Below are 13,204 nucleotides of genomic sequence, written 5' to 3' on the forward strand. Positions count from 1 at the left end.
CCTAAAGACAACACGCAACAAGTTCAAGTGCCACAGCCAGCACAGGTATCGTAAATGCAATCAGTTGCTTCAATTCATGCTGTTTTCCCACAAATGACCATGAAATCACAGACGCTCAACCCGTAGACGTCTTGGGAATTGCCCCACAGTGATTCTAGAATAACGACATACGCCATAACTCCCATCTTTGCACCGAGGCAGTGTATATCTTGCGGCTCCACGCTGATATGGATATTGTCCTCCCTTCGTAGTCCTAGTTGCACACCCACTTTTTCTCGACCTCTCGTTGTCCAACACGCGTCGCGACGTGAGTAAGGGTCTCCTTAAGGACGTCTTTCGATACTTTTGGAAATCTAGTGAAGTGTCATTAGCACGAAGCTGAAGTGGAACTCGTAGAAAGACATACCGTTTCTTCAGAACCTCGATCAGACCTGTCTTCGTCAGGTCGCTGCCATTCACCACCTCTTTAAATTCGGCCAGTTGCTCTGGTGTCAATGTGCGCTTCGCCTTGCCACCTGCGGTCAAAAGAGTCCGGGTCTCTCCTTCGGTAGTAGGCGCAGCAGTTTGGGATTGAGTGCTCGGGGGAACGACCATGAATGAATGGAGAGTGGAACGTCCCGCGCCACCTGTTGGGAGTTGCTCTGCTGGCTTTGGTTTCTGCCAATATGCCGTGGAGAATGGGTCAATAGGGAAGGTAACCGAGTCCGTGATCGTCTGGATCCTGTACATTTCCAGCTCGTGGTCTCCGCCTTCGCCTTGCCAGCGTAGTCCGGTACTCAGAGGCTCCAAATCTCCTACTATCAAGCGTCTTTTGCCCTCCAGGTTATCCTCATCGTCGTCCAGGAACCCATCCATGTCATCATCACCTTCTTCACTTCCTTCTTCTTCCTCCTCGGAATCAAGATCTTCGCCCTCTTCCGGCTCCTCCCACTCGGCCTCGGAATCATAGTCGTAGTTGATGTCGGGTAGGCCACGGTGGAAGGGATTGCGCATGAGTTTAGAAGCAGCAGGTTCCGGAAGCGTCTTGGTAAAAGTGCCCTGGTAGGGAGGTCGAACATCTTCACTAAACTTCAGAGATTTCATTTTGATGCGTCTGAGCAAATCCTGCGCCCGCCGTGCAGAATCAGGGTCAGACTGCTCGTTGAGACTCTGCATTCTGAGCAGAATCTCTTTGACCGAGGCAGCCTGTCTTCCACGCCGCCTGTTATACGGCATAATTCGGAATAGTTCAGATGGGCGGAATGACAAAGGCTGCGCGGACCCATTCCGATAGGATTGTAGGCAAGCATCGACCCTTCGTTGCATGTGAGAAAGAGCCTCTGGGTCGCGTTCGAATCGGTGCGGCGGGGCGATTCTTGTGTGAGACTGTAGGAAGAAGTCCGGAAATTCTCGTTGATAGTCAGAAAGAGGCGGAGTAGGGTTCTGAGACGTCAAGTTCGAGGTGCCATCGGCGACCGACATCTTGGGTGACTCGGAAGAAGTATCATCAGCTGGCTGCGCTGGAGGTTTGGGTTTGGCGAAAAAGGCATTCAGTTTCGTTTGCGCCTAATCCGAGGTTAGCAAGCAGACGAGGCCCTTGAATTGGAAAGTGCCATCTTTGGATGGCAGAATGCTTACCCGTTCCTTTTTCAACTTCTCCTCTTCTTTCTTGCGTTTCTCTTCCTCTTTAGCGGCCTTCTCCTCTTCTTTCAGTCTCTTCTTCTCTTCTTTTCGTTTACGTTCCTCCTCACGTTCAGCCTCGCGCTTTTTTCTCTCTTCTTCCTTTATGCGCTTCTCCTCTTCTTTCTTGGCTTTCTCTTCTAACTTCTGCCGTTCTTTTGCTTCCTTTTCTTGTTGTCTAGCTTCTTTGCTTGCAGGTGACATCTTTCGCTTTTTCGCAGTCGGCATAGTGGCGTTGGTGTTCTTCGTAGGGGTAGATGGTTCTGTATTCCTTGAAGTGGTTTCCGCTGTAGAGCTTGGCTGAGGGACTGCTACAGACACCGATCCGCCAGGAGCTGTTGTATTCCCACCATTTTGTTGATTTGAAATTTCAATGCTGGCTGGGGGAACTGATGGTGATTTGAGATGTTGCTCGGTCAGGGTGCAGGACGCTGCAACGTGAGATAATGATGGGTCTTGATTTTCTTGATCACATATTTTCGATGCCTTCCTGCTCTCTGGCGAATGTGGTGATACGTCAATCTCCTGGATTGAGCGCTTTCTCGAGGCCGACGGAGAAGTGGGATATGATTGGGGTGGAAGGGGAGAGAGACCTGACGAGGTCTCAACGGATACTTCCATTCTGTGCTGGTCTCGGGGCTAGATAAAACAACAGAATCCAGATGTCGATTCCTTTGCCCGGAGACTTTTCGAGGGAGGTCAAGCCGTGAGAGGTCAGGTCGGTGACCCTTCCGTTGCCGTGTTGTGAGACACGCGTTAATTGAAGTTCGCGCCTTCTTCGCGTCTGCGGAGGGAAAAAGCACGTGCTTTCCCGCTGCTTTAATCCCCTTTCCGTTTCAGTGCCTTTTCTTGCTAGTTTAAAGGGATGCCATATACCCTTCCAGAGCATAAGCTGGTGAATATGAAGTGACCTGAAAGTCTACCTCTAGCATCTTTAGGGGGTAGCATAGCGGATATATTGCTGCACTGGTGACTTCATTCCTGCTTTACCATCCTTGAATGGATTTCAGGGATCGAATCAAGAGACATCAAGCTGAGTGTCCATGATTGATCTACTCAACGCTTGCGCCACAGGGGAGAAGAATGAAGCTTACTGTGACATTTGATGAAGGAGTTCTTGATTGACTCCAAGTGTCACTCTCATTAAGCTTATATGCATTGCAGCAAAGGCAAGGGTCTACTCAATTGAGGTCCCTTTAGCAACATGGAACCTCCACGATTTACGGGAATCCCATCTCCGTGGACTTCACCATAATGAGCACCACCGAAGATCGTATAGGGAATCCTGGAAGTCTACCATATGCAGTTTATGTGGACAGTTCCTCGTGCAATTTCGTCATTATCATCTTACTCTTCCTCCGGATCATCGCAATCCGTTCCCCAACAATCTGGAGGGCACCATTACCTTGTATCTGTTTAGCACTTGGCTCGCTCATGTCCATAAAGGTCAAAATCAACATTGGAAAATGGGGTCAAACTATGAGAAGCAGGAGGTCTCAGAGACAGATAGGGAGATATCCACATATCGATGTTGATCATCCTGGGTCATGTATGAGTCGAAGCTGGAATCGAGAGATCCGGGTATAGGCAGGTGACCCAACAGCCGAGGACTGACGGATGACATCGAGACTGATGAAGCGATGGCCTGCTCATGTTCGACCAGTGTTTCTATTCATACACATGTTCAGCCTAGATAAACTTCAGCGCCCAGCAGATGGAAACGAAGGCCTCAAACGGGCCAATCCAGAAAATATGGGCTTTCCACCAGTAAGAGTATCTATCTGCGCGGTGAATTGCGCCTCGCTCCACTTCATTAATCGCTCAATTTTATCTGCGGCGCCCACGAGCAGCCTGCATTGCCTCTGCGTCCCGGCGGTATCTCACTGTTGCATGCGATGTATTGCTGAGTGCAAGGGGGGCATTCAGTGCTTCAAGTGGTTCGAACATGCTCTCTTCCATGGCTGAGCTCTGGCGCGGACGCAAGGGGTTGAGAATTAGCTTGGAAAGACCGGCCAATGTGTGGACGGACTTGGAGGTCGGATAGAGTCGAATGTAGCACGACGACAATGGTAGCGGCATCGGGGCTAGAAAGCACTTCTTTTTCTTTTTGAGTCGGACAAGAGAAGCGTGACCTCAGGGCCGCCTGAGGCAGGGATGTGTTTTGTGATCGATCTCATACGCAGTCATGGACAGTGATGTATCACATGATGGAAAGGCATGTCTGTTCAACATGAAAGCAGGATTTCTAGAAGTGAGTACATTCGAATCAGGGATACATTTCGGGACCGGACTCGTAATGTCTCAAGAAATAGATAGACGGCCTGTTCTCGTACTCCGTGCACGATTGGCAAAAGCGACTGTCAGCACGCGTGTGTCTACGTCAATTAAAAATCACCGTATGGTATGTACAAGTCATATTATTAGAATTAGCGATATGGCGCAAGATATTGGTATAAGAGCGCCCAGAACGTGCAAAAGATGCAAATACAGACAGCGAGCAGATGAAGACGCATGCGCCGTAGGCAGAGATGATCGCAGAATGTAGTAAAGGTAGAATAACCCACGTAAAATGAGAAAGGGCCGGCTTGAGAATTCAAGCGAGCCCATAATGAACAGTATGCAGCAGTAAAGATGGACAGCCGTCCGTAGAAAGAAAAGAAAGGTAAAAAAACTGATAGTAGCATGATGTTGAGAGCGATAGAAATCAGCGACGCGGGTCCCTTTTTTTATGCCCAGCATAAAATTGGGTAATGAGTCCAGCTATCAGAACCCGAGCCTGGCTGTCTCTGATTGCTGCTCAAGCGAAAAAAATGTCCTGGCGGGATGTCCGCATGGCAAAACACTTAGTCACTGAGATCGGGATTTGCGACGAAGAGTCGTACGTTCGTCATCGTGGTCGTCCGTTCATCCACACTGCCCCTGCGTCGTAATTCGTCCGCCTTCCGGGCCTTCTCAGCGGCGGTGGTGACGGCACTGGGCGCAGCCATGTCACCTACTGACCCGAAGCTATCCTCTTGCTCACTGGTCTTGCTATGACTTGTGGCAGAATCGTCTCTGGCAGATGAGACTTTTTCCTCCTCGTGGCGCTCGGCCGGAGGGTTTTCTGTAACCTCCGGAAGATCAGCCTTTTCGTTGGGAGGAGTATTATTACTCCCAGGGGTGACCTGGGAAGGCCGCTGGTAGCCACTAGGATAGCGGTAATTGCTCCCGAGAGAACTGCGGCCGCTGCCCGTGCGGCGATGAGGAAATCCACTGTCACTGTGTCCATCCTCATCTGCGTCGCCTACCTCGTTTGCACTGAGTCGGACCGGAACAGTCGCTCCAACGAGGGTTGACGCCGAGAATTCTGTCGCTCCCTTGTTTCCATGCTTGTTCTTGCCGCTTCCCAGGGTACCGGTGCGTCCGGCGCCAGCGCCATGGACTTCCAGGTAGGCCCTCTTCTTATCCGCCAGCTTTTGGGCCCGAAGTCGGGGATCTTCAGGCTGAGCTCGATCACACCAGACAGTTGCCTTCTGCCTGCGCATGAGCGCCACGTAGCCGACTTGAGCGTTGGTCGAACGGGATGATGTACTCCGGCGGATATCAGAGCTAAAGTTGTTTCCGGTCGAGCTGGTGGAGGTGGTGGCACTAGACAGGCGCCTCGACGGGTGACTAACGTGGCTGGTCATGGTGTAATGCGGCGAAGGGGCACCGGCATATTGTTGCTGATGCGCCCCGTATGGCGAGGCATGGGACGAAGAAGTTCGATTGCGGCTGGCCGAGGAGACGGAGGGATGGGGGGACACTTGTTCCTGTTGTTGGTGGTGGTACTGTTGCTGCTGCTGCGGACGATAGTGGTGCGGCTGTTGTTGCTGGTGAGGCTCGTAGGATTGAAAAGGGTATCCGCGATGCATGCCAGGGACGGGCTTCCGAGGAGGTGCCTGGTGAATTGGAAGTCGATAGTCGGTCATGGTGGGTGGAGCTTGCACGCCAGCCATGCAGGACCGAAAAGCTGCTGAGAGTTGCTGGAGAAAGGATGTTTCCAAGGTGACTAGTTAAGTAGAGGCGACAAGAGCGCAGGCACTAGCTGCCTTGGCGAGTAGAAAGCGACTGCAAAAAGTCGCCTTGATTGCGAATGGAAGGAAGAGGCGAGTTGGAAGTAAGGGAACCCGAATTTGTCTTGTCGCAAGATGATGGATGGATCAGCGAATTGGCCAGCGATTCCGTTGTGTGGTACATGCAGCGGTATCTGGCGGCTGCAGCGAAGAAAAGAGGAAAGGGGAAAAAATTTATTGGTTCAACAAGGGAATCGTGCGGATTATTGAGTTTCAAAAAGAAACCAAACGCAGAGATTCCAATGCTCGAAGCGGCCGACTTTCTGTTCTCAGTCGAGGTTACAGGGAGCAGCACTTGATGCCGTGAGGAGCAGCGGCGACAGGAGAATGATCGATCAGGCCGCTTTGGGAACGAGCACGAGGGGAGGCCTTGGCGCTCTTGGGCGGTTATCTGACTGCAGATTCAGCAAGCCACTCCGGATAGACACGCTGGCAATAGATGACAGCTGAGGAGTAGAGGAGAATAGGAAGAAGAAGAAGAAGGGTAATAGAAATCAGCCAACCTCGACAAGAGGAGAGCTATGGCTGTTTAAACAAACCTTGGTATGGAKTATTAATCGGTCGGCCGATCCGATGAGCGAAAGAAGGCGAACAACACAGAAAAAATGTAAGTTTTGTTTTTCAAGACCAAGTTTGGTTGGTACGGACTGGTACCTTACCGGTATTGTTACCAGATACAGGGACACATTTACCTTAGGTCAAGGTGGGTACCTTAGGGAAGATATGGTAATTGGTAAACATCAGCACAGCCACATGTTTCGTCCACAGAATAACGAATAACTACTGTTAATGGTTACGTAGGTACCTACCCTGCAGGACCACCTGAAGAATAATACTGAATACCTCTCTAACAATACCGACAATTAAAACATAGTAATTTAGACTGGTTACCAAAGAACAAGAAAGAGACATCACAATGAAGTCATGACTTGAGCACATTCCCTTTGTCTTCCACCACTGGAACCACACAACCACCGAGGTAAAGCCTTTCATGTTAGGGTAATGATGACAAGGTAGTACTCAACAAAACATTAAACAAACAAAGGTCCGTGCCTCTTATCAATTTGCTTGTAGCTGTTTTCCCGTCGAGCAGCTAAGTTGGCACCGAAGCATCAAGATTCAAGATTCAAGAGTCAATGCAGTCATCCTCGTGGGTGTCTAGTCCAGTCATGATGCGTGGATAAGGCACGCACCACGAAATAACTAGTCAGTCCTAGTCTACTTTTGTCAGCGGTTATAAGATAGTTAACTAGTTACCTTAGTTAACCACTTCCCATGAGTCAATACGGTACGGACTGCGGAGTATTGGCGGCTTGTGGTTTTACTTTTACAAGGTGAGCAGACTGGGCTATCTCCTTTAGCTTCTCCATGTCTTTGTGTCTACCCGTATAGTCGGTGCTGCGCCACAGTTTCAGACACGTGGGGTCGTGATATGGTAGGTACAATACTGGTTAATACATACCCACTTCTAGTTGTACCACAGATTCAATCCAAGGTTGGCAAGGTACGAATGCCTTGTCAGTTTTACCCTCAGTCGTACCTGAGTAACAAGTCGCGTCAATTTCTTCATCCAATGTCCGTTAATTTAGTCTGGACTAAAGGGCATCATGACGTAGAATACTCCACCATCTGGAGAAATGACCGGAAGCACGGAGGAAAGATCCTTGGTGTAGACTTAGATCCTGAGGTGCAAAATCCAAATATTGCGACAGAGAGAAGTGAGAGAGTGTCTTATGGCTTTAGTCAGGCACAGTAAGGTAGGTCCATATACCTTACTCTGCCCTGACTATCACTTACAGTAATGGCAACAGATCATCAAGCACTCGCATAGGTTTCTCCGCTGCAATGTCACCTCAACCCAAGTGTGGTGAAAGTGTCAAATGACGCGATTATTAGGTAGGTATCTCTCTAGTCTACACTGATAACGCTCAGTCATCGAATCATCCCACCGGAACTCCTGCAGGTTACATTCAGCCGTTGTAACATTTCCAAGAGCTGTTCGAATGGGGCAATCTCCGCCGGTTTCGATCCTTTTCAGCTCGCCATGGATAGGTTCCACGGCAATGGGGTAGGCCTGGTAAGGTACCAGCTATTTCATACCGTAAGCAGGCTAAAAGGTACGTACCGGAGATACGCGCTGCAGTCTGCATAATCAACTTGTGCACACATGCCTGAATCAGACATCTTCGCAGCATTATCATTATTTTTGAATCTCCATCGCCCATCTGTAGGATGAAATTGAATTAATTGTACGAGTTGAAAAGGACCATTGCTGCTCTGCTGATGCTGACCGACCGACCGATTGACTGACCGACTGTCGGTTGCTGACTGTGGCTGTGGCTGAGAATCTCCTAATACCACAGAACCAAACAAGGGAAACCCAATTGAATCTTCAGATCTCGTTTCTCAGCCCTAAACTTGTCTCACATCTTGCGATTCCCGCACATGCTGAATGGTCAAAGCTTCTCTCCCTTGAGGGTCATGGGTACCATCTTGATCGCGTCCACCAATGACCTCAGCCCTCTGGAAGGCCCATTCTGAGACACCAGCTACGCTACCTACAGTTTGGACTTGCCTCCCTCAATCCACACCAATGCTCCATCCCCTCGGATATCAAAGTCCCGTCCCTTCTCCCATCCCATCCATGCCTTGAGAGTCTCCTGCCCGCCGGTACCGGGTAACAGCCCGCCTCCTGTCCATCCGCCGTCATCAGCTGGGATCGGAAGACCGGGCGTGTCAACGAGGTGCACCGCAGGTCTCTGCTCATAGCCACTGTGTTCCAATTCCGCCTGCTCCAGCACGGGCGTCGCGCAAGCATCCGTGCCGTCAAAAATGGCCTCCCACTCGGCCCGCGTCTTCTCCTTGAATCGCTGCTCAAACGCGGCTCGCAAGGCGGGCCAATTCGCCCTGTCGTCCCGTGCGGGAAGCTCCCCTGTTTCAAACCCCAGCCCCTTGATCAGCGCCGCGTAGAACTGCGGCTCCAACGCTCCAACCGCAAAATACTTGCCCCTGTCCTTGCACTCGTAGGTGCCGTAGAAGGGACTGCCGCCGTCCAGCATATTCTCGCCGCGGGGTAGGTTCCACATCGGCGTCTGCCGAGTCAGCCGTGGCATTGTCGCCAAGTACGCGGACCCGTCTACCATGTTGGCTTCGACCACCTGGCCTCGTCCCGTGTGTGCGCGCGCCAATAGGGCCAGCAGAATCCCCAGGAAGCACATGGCGCCTCCGCCGGCGAAATCGCCCAGGATGTTGCCCGGTGCATAGGGGGCTTCTCCCTTCCGGCCAAGCATGGACAGCACACCAGACACCGCGATGTAATTGATGTCATGGCCCGCCATGTCTTTGTATTTGCCGTCGCGACGGAAGCCCGTCATGCGAGCCACAATCAGGCGCGGGTTGTGTTTTAGGAGTACGTCGGACGGCGAGAGGCCCAGACGTTCCAGCACGCCCGGCCGGTAGGGATCAATCAGCACATCGGCCTTTGAGAGTACGGAGAGGAGGAGGCGGTGCGAAGCTTTGTCCCGCAAGTCCAACGTGATGGACGTTTTCCGGCGAGTCAACTGGTCTGCGGAGATGGAATTCGGCCGATCAATGCGCAGCACTGAGGCGCCATAGTCTGCGAGTAGAAGTCCAGCGAACGGGCCTATATGGATTAGACACAGATAATTTATCCAAGTGCAGGCGTGATACGAACCTGGAGCCAGGCCTGCCAGCTCGACGACTCGAACTCCTGCGAGTGGAAGGGATGGCTTGGACATGGCAGTCCAGGTCAATCTCCTACTGCGGGTGGTCTGTCACTGAATGTCCCAAAATTCCGACAAATCTCAATATTAAATATCAGTTGAGGCCACACCGCTGGCCTGCAGCGCGATGTGCATGACTGGTTTAATAGCAAACGCTGAGAACAACCGTTTCTCCGCAGCCGAGGCCCGGGCCACGTGCGGGGAAACCAACAGTGCCGCAGGTGAAGCTTCACCAGAGCATCTATGGATATGCAGCTTGAATACAATGATTGCTATACAAACATTGCTATCGATTGACAGATCCATCATGAGTGCAATACTACTATGCGGATCATGCGTAAATCACCTTGTAAAAACGCAGTATGACCAAAAGCCCAGACAGTCCCCTTGATGAAGGAGTCTACCAATCATCCCGACCCTCAGCCCGTCCCTCATCATAGGCATAGTCTAAATTGTCGCCAAATTGTTCCACCTCGCCGACTTTTCGTCCAACCCATCCCGCCGCATTCTCGGGAAAGTCCTCGACGTCGTCGACTGCATTGTCCCACTTATTCTCGATGCGGTCCTCGGTGCGATCCCAGCTCTGTTCAATATTCTCTGGGATCCGCTCGACTTCACCGACCTGATATCCATGGTTGTCAGCGTCTGTACGGAGTGACAGCAGGTCATACTGCAAGCACGACAGAAGAGCACAAACCTTTTCGCCAGTCCACCGTGCCGCATTCTCAGGGAAATCCTCCACGTTCTCCTCGATTCTCTCCTTATCCTCATCCCAGCGCTCATCTGTACAGGTTAACAACGCGCCTTTTTCGGCTCCAATCAAAGGACAACTCACGGATTTTCTCGCCCTCATGCATCAGTAACGCACCGCCCACCAAACCGGCCGCCCCCGCCGCCCCAGCGTACATCATCGTATGATCCTTGCGTTCCGCTCGCTGTCCCTGCGGCTGCGCATAGCCGCCTCCATACCCATGCGAAGGCTGAGGCTGACCGTACGATCGCTCTCCGTAAGACGGAGCACCACCACTGCCACTGCCGCCGTACGGCCGCTCCCAGGACCTCTCGCCGGTCTGCTCGTTCACGTAGAACCAGCGCTGGTCGCGATCATCCCAGCGGGCGACCCACGGGTAAGGGAGGCCCTGGGGAGGGGCAGGACCGGAGTTGTAACTCTGGCCTTGTCCACCGTAACTGGGCTGATGATTGTAACCCTGACCTTGTCCACCGTAGCTGGGCTGTTGATTGTAGCCGTAGCCGCCGCCGCCGCCGCCGCCGCCGCTGCTGCTGCTGCCACCACCGGCTTTCTCGGCGACTTTTTCGATGATTTTACCGAGGAAGCCGTCCATAGTGACTTGAGATATTAAAAGAAACGGGTATGATATACGTGGTCAATAGTGCGAAGAGAAGAAGAGCTGAGAGAAAAGGAGACTGGACTCCATCATGCCAGCTAAGGAGGGGCTTGCATATTTATACATTTGTTTAGTCTGACCGCCTGGGGGGTTACTAAAATAAGGGACTAATATCTTAGTTCCCTCCAGGATGCGGACCCATTGCAGCGAAGTGAGTGATATCTAGAGAGGTACTCCGTACTCCGTAAATCGCGCTCAAACAGCCACACAGCCACGACATGCCCCTCATTACTGGGCCTCTGTTGTACTACGCAGTCTGTGATAGGTCCACTTCAGCATTTCAGCCACATCAGCCCCTGAGCTGATTTAGCGTGTTTGTGGCGCAACTCAGGAGCGATGTTTGTCCTCGTACTTTACGGAGTATACGAAGTCAGTACGGAGTTCCTTACGATGAGAGCTCGCGCCGTTACACTCTTGTTTCTTTAGTGGAATAATATCCATCAATCTCTCTAAATCCAACAGAAACAAACACCATTAAGGAGAAGTATAGACTGATTGAAATCCAAACAACTCATCCGTAATACGCCAGATGACGGGTTGGGTCTGTCGGATCGACCCGTCTTGGCCCTGAAAGCTTGTTCTCTATGTAACTGGTAATTTATTCCCCCGCTCGGCTCAATACGACTAAGTTTAGGCATCTTTGTTTCACGACGCTGCCTAGCGCCCTAAGCTCAATTATGTCTATGGATGGTGCAAATACTGGAGATAGAAAATGTCTTATGCTATTAGAAAAGTTTGTTGTGACATCAAAATACAAGTCTCATGCTCTATACAATATGCCAACGCTTCATGCATCGATCAAGAGGAACAAAGAAATTGGGACGCTTTGCGTCGAGGGTGAAAGTGGTATAGGACTGCTTCAATTAATGTCCAGCGCAGGCTGGACTGGGGTCGAATTGTAATGTAAACACATCGAAGTAAAAAAAAGAAAAAACAGTGTCAGCTAGAACAGCAGTCCTTCATTATACATTATCTGCCCACATGACATCTCACAAGGCTTGACGCTTTACAAGACGAGGAACGCGGACAGGGCGAGAACCGTGAGGACCAAGCCATGGCCCAATCCAGCCACGCGCGAGGCAGCACCGGTGGACAAGGGCGACACACCTTCCTGAGTGCTGCTAGGAGGAACGGGCACGTGAGTGCCACTGCTGGAAGTTTGACCCGATGGCTTGGACGATGGCTTAACGGCGAGCGTCGACGAAGGGCGGACAGTGCCAGTACCGAGGATCACGGGGCGGCTCGAAGTGGGACGAATCACCGTCACGATGTCGGTGCTCGTGCTGACCAGAGTCACTGCTGGGGGAGGAACCCTTCCTTCAGAAGAGCCGCTGGCACCACCGGTGGGGGAAGCACCTGATGGGTGGGTGGGGTTCGATCCCTCGCCAGTAGCGGCAGGGGGTGCGGGCACGACACCGGTCGAAGTCGACTTAGTTTCAGTCTTGGTGGTAGTCACAGGCAGCGTCAACGTCACGGTGGTTGGCTTAGCAGCGCACTGAGTGCAGACGGTCACAGTGGTGGTCCAGCCTTCGGGAACAGTGGGAGCTGGGGTTTGCGATCCGGGTCCACCGGGTCCAGATGGAGGGTTTGTAACGGTGGCCGTGGCGGTTGCAGTGTTAGTACCCGGGCAGTATGTGGTTGTGTACGTAGTGGTCACAGTGGTGAAGCCGGTAGGGCAGATATCGATATAGGAAGTCACAATAACAGTGGTGATGGTCACAGGCTCTGAGCTGGCGCCAGTAGCGGCGACTGAAGAGCTGGCGGTAGGCACAGCGGTGATGGAGTTCGTCGCAGCGGTATTGGTTGTCGATCCGCTACCATTGCCGCTGCCGCTGCCGTTGCCGGCTGTTTGCGATGGGGAAGTGCCGACGTCACTCTTGGTAGAGCTGGACACACCGGTGGAGCTGGAGCCTGACTGGCCGACCGCACCCGAGCTGGTGCCAGGGACACTCGTAGAGCCGGTGGAAGGAGCACTGGAAGGAGCACTGGAAGGAACAGGGGCGCTGGACTGTCCAGAGGTCGACGAAGTGTTGGAGTTGACAGGCTTGCTCGTAGAGGGAGTGCCGGAGGCGGAGGATGAGCTGTGCACGGGCGTAGGCGTAACTGTCAATGTCAAGGTACTTAGAGGAGTCGACGAAGCGACAGGCTGGCTAGAAGAGGAAGAGCCGCCGGGAATGACCGGGGTGCTGGACGAAGCAGGAGTGCTCGAGGCAGCTGGGGTGCTTGAGGAAACAGGGCTGCTTGAAGCAGATGTTCCAGGGATGACCGGGGTGCTGGACGAAACAGGAGTACTCGAGGCAGC

The 13,204-nt window shown here is 52.2% G+C and overlaps 5 protein-coding genes across 5 annotated transcripts in view; all 5 read right to left on the bottom strand.

Moving 5' to 3' along the window:
* Positions 1 to 253: 253 nt before the first annotated feature.
* On the bottom strand, positions 254 to 2,280 carry Asppvi_004223 (putative chromatin assembly factor 1 subunit A; the record flags this gene model as incomplete). The annotated part of the gene is made up of 3 exons (XM_043300178.1): positions 254 to 353; positions 407 to 1,545; positions 1,618 to 2,280. 3 exons carry the CDS (start codon positions 2,278 to 2,280, stop codon positions 254 to 256), a joined length of 1,902 nt encoding a protein of 633 aa, XP_043156113.1.
* A 2,222-nt stretch (positions 2,281 to 4,502) lies between these two features.
* Asppvi_004224 (uncharacterized protein) lies at positions 4,503 to 5,636 on the bottom strand (the record flags this gene model as incomplete). The annotated part of the gene is made up of 1 exon (XM_043300179.1): positions 4,503 to 5,636. One exon carries the CDS (start codon positions 5,634 to 5,636, stop codon positions 4,503 to 4,505), a length of 1,134 nt encoding a protein of 377 aa, XP_043156114.1.
* Positions 5,637 to 8,311: 2,675 nt separating this feature from the next.
* Positions 8,312 to 9,511, bottom strand: Asppvi_004225 (CaiB/BaiF CoA transferase family protein; the record flags this gene model as incomplete). The annotated part of the gene is made up of 2 exons (XM_043300180.1): positions 8,312 to 9,396; positions 9,448 to 9,511. 2 exons carry the CDS (start codon positions 9,509 to 9,511, stop codon positions 8,312 to 8,314), a joined length of 1,149 nt encoding a protein of 382 aa, XP_043156115.1.
* Positions 9,512 to 9,896: 385 nt separating this feature from the next.
* Positions 9,897 to 10,839, bottom strand: Asppvi_004226 (uncharacterized protein; the record flags this gene model as incomplete). The annotated part of the gene is made up of 3 exons (XM_043300181.1): positions 9,897 to 10,118; positions 10,194 to 10,279; positions 10,332 to 10,839. The coding sequence occupies 3 exons, from the start codon at positions 10,837 to 10,839 to the stop codon at positions 9,897 to 9,899; spliced, it is 816 nt and encodes a 271-aa protein (XP_043156116.1).
* A 1,069-nt stretch (positions 10,840 to 11,908) lies between these two features.
* The window catches only part of chiA1 (class III chitinase ChiA1), a gene marked incomplete at both ends in the record, with an annotated part of 2,975 nt that continues 1,679 nt past the window's right edge, over positions 11,909 to 13,204 (bottom strand). The window contains one exon of the mRNA XM_043300182.1: positions 11,909 to 13,116. Coding sequence (XP_043156117.1) covers positions 11,909 to 13,116 — 1,208 coding nt within the window. The remainder of the gene's footprint in view (positions 13,117 to 13,204) is intronic.

The sequence above is a fragment of the Aspergillus pseudoviridinutans genome (genome assembly GCF_018340605.1).
Source record: "Aspergillus pseudoviridinutans IFM 55266 DNA, scaffold_3, whole genome shotgun sequence".
Classification (NCBI taxonomy): Eukaryota; Fungi; Ascomycota; class Eurotiomycetes; order Eurotiales; family Aspergillaceae; genus Aspergillus; species Aspergillus pseudoviridinutans.